The following is a 19208-nucleotide window of genomic DNA, read 5'->3' as shown; positions in this document are numbered from 1 at the left end:
TAACTCTCTTCCCCATTTGCAGGCAAAGGTTAACATGCATATAACTGATGGCACTTCTTTGAAGGAGGCAGTAGCCTTACTGGCCAAGGCATATTCTCAAGGAGGCCCTAAAATAGGAGCCTTTGTTGCAATCCTTCAGGAACCATGAGCTGATCCCACTGTGAGGCTTGAGGGACCCCCAGGGTTAGGCCGAGGTGTTCCTACCTTCCCTAGGTACCACCATTGGCAAAATGACCCTAAACCACTTAATAATCCTGGCCCTTCGAGTGGACGTGCCCCACGACAGGGTTATGTGTTTGGACCCCAGGAAGGGGCCCGGGAGCGTGTTCCTTTCTTTTCAGATTCTGCCCAGAACAATTCATGCCTGCAGAGACCCAAGTCACCACCTTGTCACAGAAATGGGGACTCCATTGTAATGATGTAGCAGGCTCTCGAGGTTCAGCGATGGGATATCCGGGAACTCAAAGCATGTGTGAATGAGCCGATGATGGAAGGCCAAGACTCAGCATCCTCGAACCATCCAGTGGCCTCTGTTGAACCATTTCCTTCTCTCTAGTAACAGCCTGTCCTCCTCCAGAGTTGGCTGCATCCGAAGAGATAGAAGGAGAACCCATAGATTATTTGTCTGCATACGCTACAGATTATTCGGCATGATGCCAACTGGCCCCAAGCGTAGTCATAGCCCTGTTAGGCCGGGATGCAAGTGGGAGACCCACAGTCTCTGCAGTGGTAGGGGGCCGCCCCAGGAATTTTATTATAGATACTGGGGCAGCAATTAGCATTGTCCATGTCAAGGATCCTAGATCCTCTTCTCTGTCATCAGGTTGTACAAAAACGCTTTCAATTTTTGCAAACAATCAGGTTGTTACCACACTTTCTAAACCCATTGAAGTACAGAGAGGTCACCTAGGAAAGGTTCAGAGCTTCGTGTTGATGAAATTAGCAGAACCAAGGAATTGCCTATTGGGAACTGATTTCCTGTACAAACAGGGATATGTTCTTGATTTGGTTAACCCAGGGGTCTCAAACTCAATTTACCTTAGGCCAGTGCCTTTCCTCGAATCCTCCCAGCAGGCCAATAACATCGCTGAAGATGGTGTTCACGCCACCCCGTGGCCCATTTATCACCCTTTTCCCTCGCTCCCTTGGCCTCATGCCGACGACTAGTGATGCTGCCTCCATGGCTGACTCTGCCCGGCGACTAGTGATGGTATCCCTGTCCCTCTCCCCTAGCCAATGGGAGCTGCTGAGGGGGATACCTGCAGCAGACAGCCGGCAGTGTGGCTGCATGGGTCTCTCCTCTACGGCTCCGCCAGCAGGGGTAGGGGATCGCTTGCAGGGAGCCAAGCTGCCCAAGGTGAAGCCCAGGGAGGGTCGCAGGAGCAGCAAGCTGGAGCAACATTGGGGGGAGGAGATGTGACTCACTCCTGCCCACTCCCCTCCTGGCCCCACCTTTGGCCGGCAGCCATGAGGGCTGGATGAAAGAACTTTTAAAAAAGTTTCCATGGGCCGCGGTGGGGAGGTTCTAGGGTGACCAGAGAGCAAGTGTGAAAAATCGGGATGGGAGGTGGGAGGGTAATAGGAGCCTATATAAGAAAAAGACCCAAAAATTGGGACCGTCCCTATAAAATCATGACAACTGGTCACCCTAGGAGGTTCTTCTTTTCTTCACAGCGCCCTGTGATTGCCTTCTCAGGGTGGATTACATCAGCCCCACCTGGCTCCAGGCTCTTTTCTCCTTGCAGTTCCTCTGCACCCAGTCCCACTCCCTTGTTCACACTCTCCCTGATCGCCTGGTGGAATATTGCAAAGCTTGAAGGTTATACAAGTGATAGCTGAAAAGGTTACAAAACTTGCAAAAGTTACAAGATGTAAAAGGCTCTGCTAAAAATGACTAAATGTTACAAAGTTTTCAAAAGGTTACAGAACTTAATGATCACACTAGCGAGGACTGAAAAGTTACAAAGCTTAACAATCGCATTCTACTGGACTGAGCCGAGCCTTTGCACGCACTGAAGACACCAGTCAACCAAGCTATTCCCCCGATTCCCACTTTTGAAAACCTCACCATTATCCAGTCCAACCCAGCCTATCAGAATTTAACTAGCCAACGTACACCCAGCTTTCTTGTCCACACTCCCCCACTAGGTTACAGTTAAAGTCATTACTGGCTCGTAAGAAGAACCACCTCATACAAACTACTAACGATATGGACAGAGCCAAACACGCTCTTACCCAGTTAATGAATGAGGGTCACGACTCTGCAATGACTCCTGGATTAAAAGGACTGGATATTATCCAAGGAAGTGCAATTAATTTCTCTGTTTTAGGATGCCTGCAGCATAGAATCTCAGGGTTGGAAGGGACCTCAGGAGGTCATCCAGTCCCACCCCCTGCTTAAAGCAGGCCCAATCCCCAGACAGATTTTTGCCCAAGATGCCTAAATGGCCCTTCAAGGATTGAGCTCACAACCCTGCACTTAGCAGGTCAATATGCAAACCCCTGATATCTAACCAGCCCAAACAGAGACCTACATGGGCACCAAATGTTAAGGCTAATGAATAGGTTACATGGTGCCTACTCCAGAAACATGCCAGGGTCCAGAATACCAGCTTTATAATCACCTTCCTCCACCCGATCAAGGGAAACTGGCATTAAAACTGTCCCCACAGATAACCACCTGCATCCGTACCTATGTGACAAGGTTCATTGTTGCAAACCACCCCATCAAAGGGGGGATGTAGCCTATAGGATTAACCCGCTGGCTTGCATAGATCTAGCTTTTCTTAGCGTTCAAGTATTTGGTTTATTGTAACAGGTTTATAGATTTATATAAAGGTGAATTTGGCTGTAATACAAGGGCCCTACAGGCCAGATCCTGTATGTTGAGCTCAGGCAAAGTTAGCATCTATGTCTGGGGCCTTTCACCCAGAGAGACAGATAACGGTAGAATGGCACGGGGGGGTTCTCAAAGTTGTACCCTCAGACTTAACTGGTGCACCACCAGGAAAGAACCGAAATAACTGGGAGAACAAAAATAGTGTGTGTGCGTGTGTGATCTAATGTCATTGATATGTCTGTACATGTCATCAATATGCACAGACAGACCAGCCTATGGCGTACGAGACCCTAACATTTTTGTGGGTGAGAACTGAAGGTTGGGCACAGGGGGAGGGTCCAGGCACCTGGCCCCTATAAAAAGGGCCTGGCTAGAGGGGGCATGGGCTGGTTTTTCCTAGAACGTTCTAAGTTCCAAGGGGACTGGGTGAAGCTGCTTTCCCAAAGCCTTTGCTCTGAGTTTTGTGAGTTAGGTTTTCATTTCCAGTTTAAGTTAGTTAAGTAAACTTGAAGTTCGCTCCAATAGCTCTTGGCTCCAGCTTCTTTTAAGCTCTGCCCCCTCCCTCAAGAACCCCCGAGGGAAGGCTGGGCCTGTGTCAATCACCACCAGGTTATCAAGGAAGGGTGTGAGTGTTACCCAAAGCTTTGTAGCATATAACACCATAACACCATCCGTATCTTCTGAAGAGCAGCAACACAATCGTAACTTTGTAACTGGTTGTTTTACCATTTAATTACTACTTCATTTCTCTTAATGAAAAGTCTTTACAGCTCTCTCTGTCTCAGTGGGAGCTTCCTGTCGTCCCTCCAAGGGCCCTTTGTAAATTCTGTGGAGCCTGATTCGGACCAAGAACCTTATTATCTTCTATTGAAACAGACTGGCACCACGAGGGCTGGTTTAACTGCTCAGCTGCGGGGTTTAAACCTGCTCCCACCAGGGGGGGGGCCTGTTTCCTAACTGGCCCTGCCCAGAGCCCATTTCACTCTCCGTTGTCACTCCCCTGCCTTGGCCCTCCCCACCAGTGCTTGGATGTGCCAGGCATGTCCTGGCTCTGAGAGGCTCAGGGCTGGGTGTGCTGGCTAGTGTGTGTCTCATGGCCCAGACACCCCCCGCCACACACACTTTGTCCAGCTTGGCTCCACCAGGGCTCCAGCAGGCAGGCAATGCGCCTTTCACTTTAATTTCCTCCCCAGCTGCTGCTTCCTCCCCGCAACGGCTGCACGTGTGTGCACATGTGTTTGTGCGTACGTACGTGTGTGTGCACCTCTGTGTGTGCTGGGGCCAGCTCCCCGCTAGCCTGGGAGGGAGAGTGCCAGCAAATGCTCTGTGTGGGTCGGGATCTCACCCAAGCTGCTGGATTCCTTCATTTTTAGCGCCTTTATGGCAATGCCATTTGGGCTCGGAGCTACTGCCCTGCTCTAGCCCCTGTTGCCCAGGGAGTCTGGCAGCTCCCCACTCTCCCCATAGTGACCCAGGGAGCCAGGGCAGAGCTGTTATCCCACTACTGCCCATGCAGAGACTGAGGCATAGAGACTTGGCCCAGGCCACCCAGGAAGCTCTGGCAGAGACGGGAACTGAACCTGTCCTGAGGCCCAGGCTAGTGCTCTAACTACTAGGTCGTTCTGCTAGACAACCCTTCCAGGGTGGTGTGACTTCACCCACCACTGAGATGCATCCACCTCTGAGCTGGAACGTGGCAGCTGTTTGCAAGCAGCACAGTTACGCTGCCCAATGGTGCAGGGCAGGGAGTGAAACACACTGGCGTGAATCCGCTCCTGCTACAGTGGCCAGACTCCATGGATGCAGCCCTCTGCCTGGCGTGAGCCCTCCTGCCCCGCTGGACACGAGTCACGCTGGAGTATTGCCAGACTCCCAGGACAGGTGCCAGGTCTCCAGGAGAAAGGGGCAGTGCGGGTTGCAGGGGAGGGATGGAATGGGGCTGGGTGAAGCTGTACTGTGAGCCATGGGCACCCTGTGTTCAGTCTAACGGGCCCCACACAAGAGGGAATGGGGTGCAGCCACCCGTGTCACCACTAGGGGGTGCTGCTGGTATGTACAGTGTGGTATGGTAGCAAAAAGTGACTGAGTGCGGAGGGAGGGTCTATTCCCGGCTCTGCCGGAGACCTTGGACAAGTACCTGTGCCTGTCTGTGCCTCAGTTTCCCCTGCTGCCCCTTCTTTAGTTAGATTGTGAGTCCTGTGAAGCAGGGACTGTCCCGCACGGTGTGTTTCTGCAGCGCCCAGCACAGCATGACCCTGGTCCTGGTTGGGGTCAGGGAGGAACTGGGCACAACAGATCCTCAATATCAATGAGGTTGGGGCAGCCCCCGGCGTGACAGGGCCCCGATCTCGGCCGGGGTCGGGGCAGCCCCCGGCGTGACAGGGCCCCGATCTCGGCCGGGGTCGGGGCAGCGCCCGGCGTGACAGGGCCCCGATCTCGGCCGGGGTCGGGGCAGCGCCCGGCGTGACAGGGCCCCGATCTCGGCCGGGGTCGGGGCAGCGCCCGGCGTGACAGGGCCCCGATCTCGGCCGGGGTCGGGGCAGCCCCCGGCGTGACAGGGCCCCGATCTCGGCCGGGGTCGGGGCAGCCCCCGGCGTGACAGGGCCCCGATCTCGGCCGGGGTCGGGGCAGCCCCCGGCGTGACAGGGCCCCGATCTCGGCCGGGGTCGGGGCAGCCCCCGGCGTGACAGGGCCCCGATCTCGGCCGGGGTCGGGGCAGCCCCCGGCGTGACAGGGCCCCGATCTCGGCCGGGGTCGGGGCAGCCCCCGGCGTGACAGGGCCCCGATCTCGGCCGGGGTCGGGGCAGCGCCCGGCGTGACAGGGCCCCGACCTCGGCCGGGGTCGGGGCAGCGCCCGGCGTGACAGGGCCCCGATCTCGGCCGGGGTCGGGGCAGCGCCCGGCGTGACAGGGCCCCGATCTCGGCCGGGGTCGGGGCAGCGCCCGGCGTGACGGGGCCCCGATCTCGGCCGGGGTCGGGCAGCGCCCGGCGGACGGGGCCCCGATCTCGGCCGTGGTCGGGCAGCGCCCGGCGGGACGGGGCCCCCATCTCGTGCCGGGGTCGGGCAGCGCCCCCGGCGTGACGGGCCCCGATCTCAGCGCGGGGTCGGTGGACATCGCCCGGCGTGACGGGGCCCCGCGATCTCGGGCCGGGGTCCGGGGCAGCGCACCGGCGTGGACGCGGGCCCCGATCTCGCCGGGGTCGGGGCACGGCCCGCGTGACGGGGCCCCGATCTCTGGCCTGGGGTCGGGGCAGCGCCCTGCGTGAACGGGGCCCCGATCTCGGCCTGGGTCGGGGCAGCGTCCGGCGTGACGGGGCCCCGATCTCGGCCGGGGTCGGGCAGACCCCGGCTGTGACGGGGCCCCGATCTCGGCCCGGGGTCGGTGCAGCGCCCGGCGTGACGGGGCCACCTGATCTCGGCCGGGTCGGGGCAGCGCCCGGCGTGACAGGGCCCCGATCTCGGCCGGGGTTGGGGCAGCGCCCGGCGTGACGGGGCCCCGATCTCGGCCGGGGTTGGGGCAGCGCCCGGCGTGACAGGGCCCCGATCTCGGCCGGGGTTGGGGCAGCCCCCGGCGTGACAGGGCCCCGATCTCGGCCGGGGTTGGGGCAGCCCCCGGCGTGACAGGGCCCCGATCTCGGCCGGGGTCGGGGCAGCGCCCGGCGTGACGGGGCCCCGATCTCGGCCGGGGTCGGGGCAGCGCCCGGCGTGACGGGGCCCCGATCTCGGCCGGGGTTGGGGCAGCGCCCGGCGTGACGGGGCCCCGATCTCGGCTGGGGTTTGGGGCAGCGCCCGGCCCGATGGGGCCCCGCTCTCGGCTGTGGGCCCTGTGTAATGCGACCTGCTACGGGTCACTCTTGCGCGGGTGCCAGGAGCATTGTTCTGAGCAGCTCCAGCCACACGCCCCAGTAACCGCACAGGAGCTGGTGGGTCAGACTGACAAGATTTTCATCCTTTATTTGCACAGCCTCCTTCTCGTTAGCCGGCCTGCACTCGGTTCTCCGTGATTCTAGCTCCTGGCTCGACCCGGGTGGACAATCTCCCCAGTCGGCAATGCTCCTGTCGCCCCAGCCTCTGTGTGGCCTGTGATCCATCATGCGGTAGCTGCCAGGCGCCCGGGTCTCCAGGACGTTGCAGGGCCAGGTCTCTGCCCTGCAGCGTGTGCCGTGCAAAATGGGCATTACCTGGCAGGACGCAGGCGGGGCGGGGCTGGGCCAGGCTCTGAGCTGCTCCTTCCTCCAGCTGCCGATGGGCGAGGCTGACTCACGCTCAGGGCTGTCAGAGTGGGGCTAGGGAGGGAATTTCCCCCAGCTCAGTGTGGCTGGAGCCCTGGGGGCTTTTCCACCCTCCTCTGCAGCGTGGGGCCTGGATCACCCCAGCACAGGGCCCCTGATCAGTTCCCTGCATGGCAGAGTCTCCAGGGCTGGTCGTTCCTGTTCTCTGCCCCGGGCCTGACCTGCTGGGATCAGCAGAGGGGTGATGTGCTGAAAGGCTGGACCGTCCCAGGGGCTCAGCCCCCACCCGCAGGGGAGGAGGGTTCCCCAGAGCCAGTCCCCAGCGAGGCACCCCGAGAACAGCCAGTTTGGCCAGACAGCTTCTTCATGCCCCACAACGCGCCGGGGCTCTGCTGGCAATCCCGGCCCCGAGACGCTCTGCAAACGCCACCGGCCCTTTAACTCTGATGGCTCCGGGGCCAGCTGCTCTCCAGCCCCCTGACAACAACAAACGAGCCGCAGGGTCGGAAAAGTCCCGCAGGGGAATTTACCACCGTTTGCCTGTAACATAGAAACAGTTCCCTTCGCCCCCTGCCAGAGTCTCTCCCTTACACTCTCTTCACACTGACGGGGGGGTTCGCTTCCAGTTATTAACATCATTGACCCCCTGCCCCCTCCCATCCCAGCCTGAGGAGCACAGATCCTGGTCCCTGCCACACCGTGCCCAGCTCATCCCCACAGGAGAGGGAGACCTGGTATCTCTGAGTCTGCTCCGTGGCTGGGGATACAGGGGGGTGAGGGAGGACGTAGGGTCTTGCAATTCAGCTGATCCGAGAACGGACCCCCCGGCCCGTCTCAGTTGCACAGATCCGGCAATCCCAAAGCCCGTCTGGTTAGTGTTGAACAGTTTTCACAGTGGTCCCGTGGATCCATTCGCACGTGCCCCGGGCGGCCGCCTCCCCAGCTGGGGCAGAGCTCGTGTGCGGCTCGAAGGCACCTTCCCCATTGCTAGGAGAAGTGGTTAGAGGTGGCCGTTAACGCCGTTCCTCTCCCGACACAACTGTTCCGACTTAGTGTTTCCTGCTGGGCCTGGGGTCTCCCAGCCACCTGCTTCTCCAGTGGGGCAGAGCTCAGCTGCAGCCAGACGTCCCTCTGGCCAAGGACATGGGAGATTCCAGCCCTGGACGTCCTGGGGTGTCTTCCCAGCGCCGGGCACCTCCCTCCCTCTCCAGAGAGCAGCTGGTGTGTGCAAGGGAGGGCCCCGGGCTGCCAGCGCAGAGGCCATGAACCGCCAGGCTCTTGGCACTGCCCAGCATCCCAAGGGTTAACGGGGCCACCCCTCGGGCGAAGGGGTAAAGCAGCAGCCAGGAGCCCCAGGGCTCTGGGTCCTGCACTCCAGGCTAGACACTGTGCTCCACATCCGGTGGGCTCTGGGCGGCCCCGTTCAGGCTCCTCTGCTCGGCCGGCTTGCCCTGCTCGACAAGCTTGGCCTGCTGCTGTCTCAGGCGGTACTTGCGGATTCTCTTGGAGCGATAGTACATGTAGCCCCACACGGCTAGTCCGGCCCCAGCAGCAGCCGCACCTACCAGCCCCAGGACCAACGGCAGGATGTGGAAGTCTGTTAAAGAAGGAGCGAGGTTGAGAAGGACAAAGAGCTGGTTCAGCCTCGTGGGGTGGGCAGTGGGCTGGGACTCAGGACACCCGGGTTCTACTCTCTCCCCCCCCCCCCCCAGCCACTGGCTTTGGGCAAGTGCCTCAGTTTCCCCTGCAACTCTTTGCCTTTTAGATGGTGAGCTCTCTGGGCAGGGACTGTCCCTCACACTGTGTCTGTGCAGCACCCAGCCCAATGGGGCTCCGATCTCGGCCAGGGTCTGGAGAGCGCCCGGCCCGACGGGGCCCCGATCTGGGCCGGGGTTTGGGCAGCGCCCGGCCCTATGGGGCCCTGATCTCGGCTGGGGCCAGGGCAGCGCCTGGCGCGAAGGGGCCCTAGTCTCAGTTGCTGTTCTGTCATATTACACATAATTAGTAGCAGTAGGAGTTAGGACAGAGATGCACCTGAAAATCGACAGGCTGCAGGACTCTGCCAGTCTGACCTCCAGCAGGACACCAGGCCAGAGAATGGCAGCCCGGATCCCCGTACTGAGCCCCACAGCTTTGGGGGGCACTTGGGATCCTAAATCCCATGGAAAGTTAATGGGGTTTTACCTGAGACCCATTCACTTGTGCTCCTAAATCCCCTTGGTGCTCTGGAATCCCCCCCCCTGGGTCGCCTGCTGGAGGCTCCACCAAAGGCCACTTACACTCCACCTGGACGGTCACATCCCGGCTGGCTGAGCCATGCGCATTGGATGCTTTGCAGTGGTAGGTCCCAGCATCCTCTCTCCTGACCTGCCGCTGCACCCCGATGCTGATGGACACCCCGTCCTTCGTGCACTCCACGGCTGGCGCTGGGTTCCCCCGGGCCAGGCAGGAGAAGTTTTGCTCCGTCCCCTCCTTCCAGATCCACTCCCTGGGGCAGCCGGAGTCGTCCATCCTGGGCCCGTCTGGAAGCGAGAAGGGGCGGTCGGTTACGCTGCCCAGTGCTGTGTAGCCACATCTCCTGCCGTCCCCTGGGGCTGCTGCCAAGGACGGCGGCTCTTCCCTGCCACAGGAGCCTCCTCGCTGGGCTCTCCCCACTGCCCTGCCTGGCACCAGCAGCCCTGCTCTGGGGCAGCACAGGGGGCCCTGCGGGCAAGGCAACAGCCTGGACTTGGGAGCTCTGGGGTCAAGCCCTGCCTCTGCTGTGGCCGCCCGGTGTGACCCTGGGTCTGAGCCAATGTGGCCCTGATCTGGGTCGGGGTCTGGGCAGCGCCGGGTGCGAATGGGCCCTGATCTTGGTCGGGGTCTGGGCAGTGCCCAGTGCGATGGGGGCCTAACACCCTAATGCTAAGAACCGATTGGACCCAGTGGATTTCTCTGACTGCTGCTGCACAGGAATGGCTGCCCCAGGTTGCAGGCACAAGGAAAGTTACTGTCCCAGCCGAGTGGGTCTGAAGAAAAGCTTGTGGGAGTGGAGCGGGAGGATGGGCCGGGAGCCCTGGGTTCGAGTCCTTGGCCGAGGCTCTGGGGGGCTCAGTGGACATGTGAAAAGGGGGAATTGCTTCGAGCGCAGCCGGTGGTGACAGGCCGGAGCAGCACCTCAGACTGAGCCGCGGCCCCTCTACTCACAGAGGACAGTGAGCCTGGCGGACGTGTGTTTCACAGCCGGGATGCCTGAGTGAAGCCTTGCTTCACACGTGAACTCCCTCCCGTCGTCTTCCTCGCCAGCCGTCAGCTGGAACTGCACAGGGGGCTGGGCGGGGGCGCTGGGGACCAGGACTCCCTTGGCATCTCTGAGCTGGAGCAGGACGCCCAGGGGCTCGGCCTCAGGAGAACGGCACGTAACGGTCACGCTGCTGTTAACGAGGGTCCGGGACTCAGTTACCTCCAGGACAGGCTTGGGGAGACCTGCAAGGGACCAGGACAGAGCTGCTGCTTGGCCCGGGCTGCTGATCCCCCTCCGAGGGGCCGCATGCTGGCACCCCGGCAGGACGCTTCACTCGAGACCAGACGGGTGAGATGGTCGAAGCCAGCTGGGGGCTGGACACACCTGGCCCCTTCCAGTTGACCCCCAGATCCCGAATGGAGTTAGGCCCAGATCCCATGGGAGTTAGGCGCCTACTTCCTCCCGCAGGTTGCTCCACGCATGGACTGGTACCTAAATCCCCATGGCTCCCCCCTACCCCACCTCTCCCCTCCAGCTCCGGCCGGCGAGGGCTCCCTTCTCTGGCAGCGCCCGCTCCTCATGCCCTGCGTCAGGGTATGAACCTGCCTCTCCCCAGCGGGGCAGGCCGGGCCAGGGGCAGACTGACCCCAGTCTCCACATGGCTGGGGGGCCCAATGGCCTCACCCTCTCCCTTCCAGCCCAGTGCAGCTCTGACTCTCTGGAGCCGCTGGGAGGAATTCCCTGGCCTGGGCTACGCAGCTGCTCGGCCGCGATGGCAGCATGGTTTGTTGGGAGCGTCCCCGGCTCAGTGGAGTGCCTGTGTGGAAGGGGAGCCAGGTCAGAGCCCCACAGAGGGGCTGTTGGGGGACGAGTCGCAGGCCAGGCTAGGACTGGGCGTGGGAGCAGGGAGGGGATCTGGTGCCGAGGGACCCGTGGGAAATTGGGCCCGGGGGGGGGGCTGAGTTCTGCTCTGGGCTTGGGGCGAGTTTCAGCCTGAAAACGCCAATGGAAAGTCCAGGGGGAGGAACCGATGTGAACTGAAACCAGCCCCGCGGGAGCTGAACCCACAGAGATCTGCCCAGCCTCCGTGCCAGCCCGGCCCACAGTGCAGACGTCACCCGCCAAGCCCCTCGAGCCCTCAAATCTGGGCAGGCCCTGCTCTGGGTGCGGCCGGGAGCCCCCCAGACACTCACTGTAAATGTGAACGCTCCGCCCTGCGGATCTGGACACGGGCCCCATGGTCACGGTGCAGTTCAGCTCGCGCTGTCCCGGGAACGGGGACCAAACCTCGCCCTGGGCGGTGGCCGTGTCGCCCGACGTGGTGACGGTGAAGTTCAGACTCTCTCCCCCAAAGGACAGGGTGAACCGGGCCTCTCCTGCAGCTGGAAAGACCCCGGCTACCCCACAGCGGGCGGGTGCCCTGGTGCCCACCTCGATATAGAGGGAGGTTAGGAGCTGGGGCTCCTCTGGGAGATCTGCAGCGGGCGAGAAAAACCATCGCGGGGCATGAGGGCAACATCAGCAAAGGGAACCACTTGGGACCCAGTGAGGAAATCCAGAGAGGCGGCGACAACGGGGGCTGAGAGGCAGTTTGCTCCCGATCGAACTACCAACCTGTTTATCCAGCCCCGTGCTCCCCCCCCCAGTCTTCTCCCCATCTTGTGTCTCTATCCCCCCACTGTCCCCTCCAGCTGTCTGTCCATCCCCTGCCCAGACTCACCCCTCTATCTTCCTGTCCAGCCCCAGACTGCCCCCACACACTTCTCCCTCCATCCCCACCCCCCAGCCCCCAGCTGATGGACCCATTGCTGCTGTTCCTGGCCCCATTCCACCACTCCCCCGTAGCAGCCCCGAGAGCGCTCTGCCCTCCTCTGCTCTGGCCAGGCCAGGCCCCGAAGGCTGAAAAAGGGGAAGGAACCATCACCCCAAAGGGGAAGCAGGAGCCTCACGCCGCACGAGGCACAACCCCACAGCGACTGCATGTTGCAGGAGTGAGACAGCCCACCCCCTAGGGACCCCCCCTCTCACGGCTGGGCGGAGGCCCCCCTGGGCTCAGACAGTACCCTCGGCCCTTGGCTCCCACCCCAGCACTTGGGCAATGTGACTACACGTCCCCCCTCTACGTAGGGCATGGGAGATGGAGGGCATCCCTTTAAACAGCTCATGCTCCACGAAACCCACGAAAGCTCATGCTCCAAAACGTCTGTTAGTCTATAAGGTGCCACAGGATTCTTTGCTGCTTTAAATAGCTGTGACCCCTCCGCGGGTGCTCACTCTGTTCTGCGGGTCAGAAGCCAGCCTGAGCTGGGCCTGGTGGGGCTGGGGGGAACTTGCAAACAGGGTGCGTGGGACTCACGCCGCAATTGTGTAAAGGGCAGGAGACACATCGGTCTGCGTTAGGGGAGCCTCCAAAGGGGTAGCTCTGGAATCTTGGCCACCTCGGAGAACAGATCTCAGCCCCCAACCATCGACAGGCCCAGTCAGTGGGGACTGCAGGGAGCTGGGCAGTCAGGCAAAGCCCCTGTGTCCCCTGAACTGCCAGCACCCAGAGCGGTGTGTCTGGCACCCAAAGCGAGTCTGCAGTGCATGGAGGAGCAGTGGGCATGGCACATGGAGTGTGTCTCTGGTGCACAGTGTAGTGTCTATGGTGCATGAAATGGTGTCTCTAGTGCACAGTGTCTCCGGTGCACAGTGTAGTGTCTCTGGTGCATGGCTCAGTGTGTATGGCACATGGAACCGTGTCTCTGGCGCATGGAGGAGCAGTGGGCATAGCACATGGCACCGTGTCTCTGGTGCATGGCACCGTGTCTCTGGTGCACAGAGGAGCAGTGGGCATAGCACATGGAGTGTGTCTCTGGTGCACAGAGGAACGATGTCTCTGGTGCACAGCATGGTGTGTCTGGCACATGGAGCGTGTGGAAACTCACCATAAACCTTGAGTTCCACCGCAGAGGAGCTGTTTTCGAAGTGGGGCCCGTGTGGCGTCAGGTCCAGGGCTGTGTGGCAGGTGATCTCCTGCCCGTGGTCCCAGCGCCGAGGGGTGATCTCATGGGTCACTGGGATGTCGTTGGGTCCAGTCCCAGTATGGTTCTGGAAGGTCTCCGTGTGCAGGGTCCGTGCCCCCTGGCGGAGAGTCACGGTGAGGTGCGTGACGGGAGCCACGTTCAGAACCCAGCACGTCAGGTTATAGGCCCGTCCCAGCTCCATCTTGGGGAGTGGCTCCAGCACCACTCGCTCCGGCACCCCTGGAGCCAGAGGGGGAAGCACCCGAAGGTCAGTTAATCAGATCCCATTGACCCGGGTGCTGCTGAAAGGCTCTGCTGGGGGAAGAGCCTGGAAGCTGTATCCCTGCACCCAAGGCTGGCTGAGCCCTGCCCCGGAGGGGACCCTGCTGGCGGCAGGAGCCAGGCTCAGACTCGCTGACCGGCCAGCCAGGGCTCTATGTGGGGCAGGGGGTTGATGTGAATTCCTGCCCTGCCAGGAGCCAGACTGAGCCCCCGCAACTCCTCCCACCCAACGGCTGCCGAGGATAACTACCCGCGGGTGCTGCCTGGCTTAATGGACCAGAGTCAGTGTCCCCAGAGGGGAAAGGCCCCTGTCCCGTTCCCTGCCCCCCCTCCCGAGCCAGCCAGTCCCCTGCCCTGGGGCCAGAGCCCAGCTTTGTACCCTGCTGTCCGTCAGCAACTTTTCCCTTTCTCTAGCGCTACACTGCACCAGAAAGTGTCAGTGGCACAAAAGCCGCCCCAGACCCACTGCAGCTGGGAGCCAGCGGCACTTACGGTAAGAGGAGATGTTTGCAGCCGCCACCTTCGTATCATTACTGCAGATGAAGTAGCACTGAGGGGCCGACACCCACTCCGTGATAGCGACGAGGTGAAAGGCTGCCCACCTGGGTCCACTTTTACTATTGGCTTTGGTGAGCGAGGTCTCCAGGCCACCCCTGGCTCCAGGATCCTGGCACGTGGTGCTGCAGTTTATCCAGACGGACCCTCCGTGCTCCACCATGGCAGCTTCCGGCGAAACGGTCACCTCAAACGAGCCCTGCGCAGCCCCTGAAACAGCAAACACCCCTGTCACGCTGGCCCGAGACATGCTCACGGCAAAGCAGGGTGCGAGACACACAGCCCACATGGGTGAGCGCAGCCCCTGGAAACCCCTTGCCGAGGCGCAGGGTGTTTTGGCTGGATGGGGCTGGGAGGTCTGCACTGCGGCCCGAGGGGGGCTGGACCTTGCTGCTGCTCTTTGCCAGGCGCCGGGCAAGCGACAGCCACAGCGTCACCTTGGCTCTGGAAAGTCCGGGGTTCAGTTTGCTCCTGGCCCCAGGCGCAGTGGAAAGGGGCTCCGGCCCTCCAGAGAACCAGGTGGTGCTAAGGAGGTGCCTTTCCCAGGGCCGGAGGAGCTTGGCCGGGGCTGGTTCTGCAGGGATCCAGGAGAATATCCCCACCCAGCCCATTGCTCCCAGCAGCCCTTTGCCGCCGGCGCCCAACGCGCCCTCTCTCTCTCTCGGTTACCGCGAAGCTGGCTGAATACTGCACCCTTCCAGGTGCCCCCTCATCTCTGCACTCTGCCCTCGGCTGCACTGGGGTCCGAGCGAGGCCCACAGCTTTGCACCAGTCTGCCGAGTCCTGGGACTGAGTCGTTTGCTTTCCCAGGTCATTGGGGTGGGGGATTCCTGGCCTCGTCCCCAGCCAGCCATGCCCGCTGGGTACAAGAATTCCAAAGTGCGTCCGCAGAGGACTCTGCCCTCGCTTGCCCCAGCCAAACACTTAGCCCCGGGCAGGAGCCCGGTCTCCCCTTTCACGGGCTCCCCCAGCCCCAGCCCCTGCCGCAAAGAATGCAGGGTCGGATCCTCAGCTAGCGGGAACCAACCCAGCTCCCTCGGCTCAGTGGAGTGAGGCTGATTAACACCAGCCGGGCACCAAGCCCATAATAGGAACTTGGCAATGACACAGATAAACATGGGCCAAGCGTCTCCCTGTTCTAACCCCCTGCAGAACTTGGCCCGGCCCAGGGCTGGGTTTAATACTCCACAGGTCGAACTCGGGGGCTCACGCTAGCGAAAAGGCTCTTGATTCCAGGGGGAGTTTTGCTCCAGTAGGGACCGGAGTTTGGCAGCAGAATTAACAATCCTAAATTATTCATGTCGCGTCCCAGCCCTGGGAGACCTGCTCTGGTCCCTGCCCCCGGGCAGCCGGGCAATGGGTGCAGTGTGGGCCAGGAGAAGGAAAAGCAGGTTCTCTCTCTGCAGTGCGCGGTCACTCCAGTCTGCGAGATCCCCGCAGAATCCGGCCCCAGCTTCCCCCCAGACATTTAGGGGCTGATCCCTTCCCCCGGCCCCCCCACCCCTGGCTCGCCATGCAAAGTTAGCATGAAACACTCCTAGAGCCAATGGGGGCAGCGCTTCCCTCGCACTTGGGAGGCAGGCCCCCTTCATCAGCCTCAGGCATGGGGCAGATCCCAATCTCAGCTCCCCAGCGTCGATCCGGAGTCACTCCGGAGGAGGGGAGGGGGAATAGTCACAGCAGGGTGCATGAGGGTGGAAACTGACTTGTGGGTCTAGAGACTTTTACACACACACACACACACACACACACACACACACACACACACACACACACACACACACACACACACACACACACACTCTGTATGCACTAGGGACACAGAGACACCCTCCCCACACACACACACACACTGTATACGCACTGGGGACTCACACACAGTGCGGGTAGATCACTAGGGACACTTTGTTTCTCGGCACGAGAATCACTTTGGGAGACGCGCACACACAGTGTATAACTTGGGGAGTGTCTCACACACACACACACACACACTTCTGCTCCACGATCCACTCAGCCAAACCCGTGGTGCCAGGGTGCGGCGGGTAGCGCCGGTCAGGGCTGCGGGACAGGGGCCGCTCAGGCCGGGGGCTGCGGGACAGGGGCCGCTCAGGCCGGGGGCTGCGGGACAGGGGCCGGGGGGCTGCGGGACAGGGGCCGCTCAGGCCGGGGACTGCGGGACAGGGGCCGGGGGGCCTGCGGGACAGGGGCCGGGCTCAGGCCGGGGGCTGCCGGGACAGAGGGCCGGGGGGCTGCGGGGACAGGGGCCGCTTCAGGCCGGGGGCTGCGGGACAGGGGCCGCTCAGTCCGGGGGCTGCCGGGACAGGGGCCGGGGGGCTGCGGGAGGACAGGGGCGCTCAGGCCGGGGGCTGCGGGACAGGGCCGCTCAGGCCCCGGGGGCTGCGGGCTCGGGGCTCGGTCGCCGGCTACCTGCCAGAGCTGCAAGGCGCGCACCAGGCCAGGATCGGCAGCGGGAGCCGGACAGGCTGCGCCATGGCGCTGCTGGGACCCCTCCGGGGCCGGACCGCTCCCTGGGCAGCAGCGTCCGTGTGGGAGGCAGGCGCTGAATGAGCCGCCGGGCGCTGCTTTAAGTTCGAGGGAGGCCTCCCAGCGCGTTCCCGGAAGCCGCGGCCCCCCCGGGCTGTGCCGGAGCGGGGGATTTCCAGCCCGGCTTTGCCAGAGGGACTTTTGATTTTCTCAGGCTTTCCAAGGCGGGGTTCCCCGGGGAAAGGCCCCCGCCCCCCGCCCGGTGCCTGCGGGGGGCTTGGAACGAGCCCTGGCACTTGGTTATGTGGCAAAGGGACAGCACAGGGACTTTCCCGTCCCGCACTGCCGGGGTCATCCCCGCCCCCCCGCACCAGGGGCCTCCTTGGCTATGGGACCGGGGGGGACCGCCCCGCCCGCCCTTGGGTCTCTCCGCCTCCCCCCATCGCTGACACAACGCTCCTCAGCCCCGCAGGCTCTGAAACGACCCCTGCTCTCGCTCCGGGGGGGTCACACCCCGCAGCAGGGGGCCGGAGCCTCCTTACGATCTAGGGAGCGCAGCTTGAGACAGAGTAAAGGGCTCTGACTGCCAGAGGCCCAGTGCTCGGCGCTGGCTGAGAACCCTTCAAAGTGTCTGGCTGCACCCACAATCAACAGCTGCTTTTCCAAAGTGTCTGCCCGCACAGCTGGGGTGATCAGGGCTGGGGGGGGGTGTAGATAGATAGATAGAGGGGAGGTGTATGGGCGGACAGACAGACGAGGGAACAGACAGACTGGCGGGGGGACAGGCAGACAGACAGGCGGACAGATGGGTGGACAGGCGGGGGACAGATGGTACAGAGGGCAAGACACTGTGGTCGCTGTTGTTTATTTCTTAGAACAGCAGCCAGAGGCCCCGTCAGAACTAGGGCCCATTCCGGATGCTGCATGAACAAAAATAAAATAAATCCTGCTGCACATGCACGCATCTAACCCCCCCCACGCAGGGGTCACCTTTAACCCACCCCCCTTTGCAGCCCCTTTGCATTCCCAGGCTGCTACATCCCGGGGTGAGCGTGCAGCATAAATAACCACTCTTGTCAAAACTCTCTGCTGCCAAAGGGGGGGGAGGGCATTGGCCTTATGGTCAGGGTGCTGGGCTGGGACTTGGGAGAGCTGGGGTCAATTTGCAGCTCCACCACTGACTCCTCGTGTGACCTTGGGCACATCCCTGAGTCACTCTGTGCCTCAGTTTCCCCATCTGGAGAGCAGGGTAATAAAACAAACACGTCCATGCTGCCCAGTGGGCAGAGCACTGTGTCGGGTCCCAGGACACCTGGCTCTGGTTCTGCTGTCCCATCAGAAGTGTGTGACAGCCCCGTCGCTGGCTTAGAACAGCCCTGCAGGCAGACACGGGGCTGTCTGCGGGTGCTCTTTTCCTTTGCAATGCTGGGAGGCCAAAGGGCCGGGCTGCGTGACTGTCTGAGTGCACACGACACCACAACACCCTCCCACCGGACACCCCAAGGGCAAGAGTGGTGCTGTGACATACACAGGCCGCCTGTTCGGCCTCTGGGGCACCAAGCATTGCTGGAGATAGCAGAGCCTTTAAAGAGAGGAAACATTGCGGGACTTGTTCGCTCATTGTTTGTGTTAAGGTACCCGAACCAGATCCAGGCCCTGCCCTGAGCCTGACCCAGATCGGGGCCCCGGTGCTGCCCAGCCCCTGTCCCAACAGCTCACGCTTTGATACAAGGGAAGGTTCATTATCCCCAGTCAGAGGTGGGGATCTCAGCCTGGAGGAATGCAGGGATTTGCCCAAGGTCACACAGGGCATCTGTGGCAGAGCTGGGAATCAAACCCAGGTGTACAGAGTCCCAGCGCAAAGCCTGACTCCCCCACTCCCCAGCACCATGTGCCGTCAGCACAACCTGCCTACACCAGGGGCTGGGAGCAAGGCAGGTGTTGGACCCCCCCCCCCCAGCCCTGGGCAGTCTCAGGGGCCCCTTCCCCTCATTTGAAAGCCCCACTCCTCCCCCAAAGTGCCCATCATATTCCTGGGGCCTAGTCGAGCTGACCTGTGTGGCACAGGAGTGCAGGGCAGGGACACTCTGCAGATCTTTGGACCTGTGTATCTGCCAAGCATTTCTTCCATTTATGGAGAAGTGTCAGAGCCTTGCCTGGGGACGCCGAGCCCAGGCGTTAGCACTGGGGGTTTCGCTTCCTCGTTCCAGGCTATGCTCATCAGCCTCATTCCCACACAGACGGAACCAGCCCCCGGCCCCTGGGGAGTTCTCCAAAATGCTGCACCTAAAAACCAGGGCTCAGGATCACACTTAAAACCAAGCCCCAGCCCCCTCCCCCCCCAACGAGGTTCTGGTAAATAGCTAAACTCCCCTCCTGCCATTTCAGGGCTTGTTTTCACTTCCTGTTGGGCAGCAGGACTGGAGCTGAGCAGCTGCTGTGTTCCACCCCAGAGGTGGCTGCATTCCTGTTCGGGGCAGACTTTCCAGACTGCGCAGTGCCCAGTTAGGCACGTAACTAGAAGATCTGCTCAGGAGCGCGCACCGACTGCTGGAGTCTTGCGGTGCTCTGGTCACTGGGGTCTGAC

General features: G+C 61.6%; 1 protein-coding gene across 1 annotated transcript; it reads right to left on the bottom strand.

Annotated features, from left to right (window-relative positions):
• Positions 1 to 6785: 6785 nt before the first annotated feature.
• LOC115642398 (intercellular adhesion molecule 5-like) lies at positions 6786 to 18851 on the bottom strand. Its single transcript, XM_030545833.1, has 8 exons — positions 18778 to 18851; positions 16565 to 16719; positions 14075 to 14347; positions 13223 to 13540; positions 11489 to 11770; positions 10259 to 10537; positions 9352 to 9594; positions 6786 to 8669 (listed from the first exon to the last, which is right to left on the bottom strand). The coding sequence occupies exons 1-8, from the start codon at positions 18849 to 18851 to the stop codon at positions 8452 to 8454; spliced, it is 1842 nt and encodes a 613-aa protein (XP_030401693.1). The 3' UTR covers positions 6786 to 8451.
• Positions 18852 to 19208: the final 357 nt, after the last annotated feature.

The sequence above is a fragment of the Gopherus evgoodei genome, unplaced genomic scaffold (genome assembly GCF_007399415.2).
Source record: "Gopherus evgoodei ecotype Sinaloan lineage unplaced genomic scaffold, rGopEvg1_v1.p scaffold_40_arrow_ctg1, whole genome shotgun sequence".
In the NCBI taxonomy this organism is placed as follows: Eukaryota; Metazoa; Chordata; order Testudines; family Testudinidae; genus Gopherus; species Gopherus evgoodei.
This window is presented reverse-complemented; position numbering and strand designations above follow the sequence as displayed.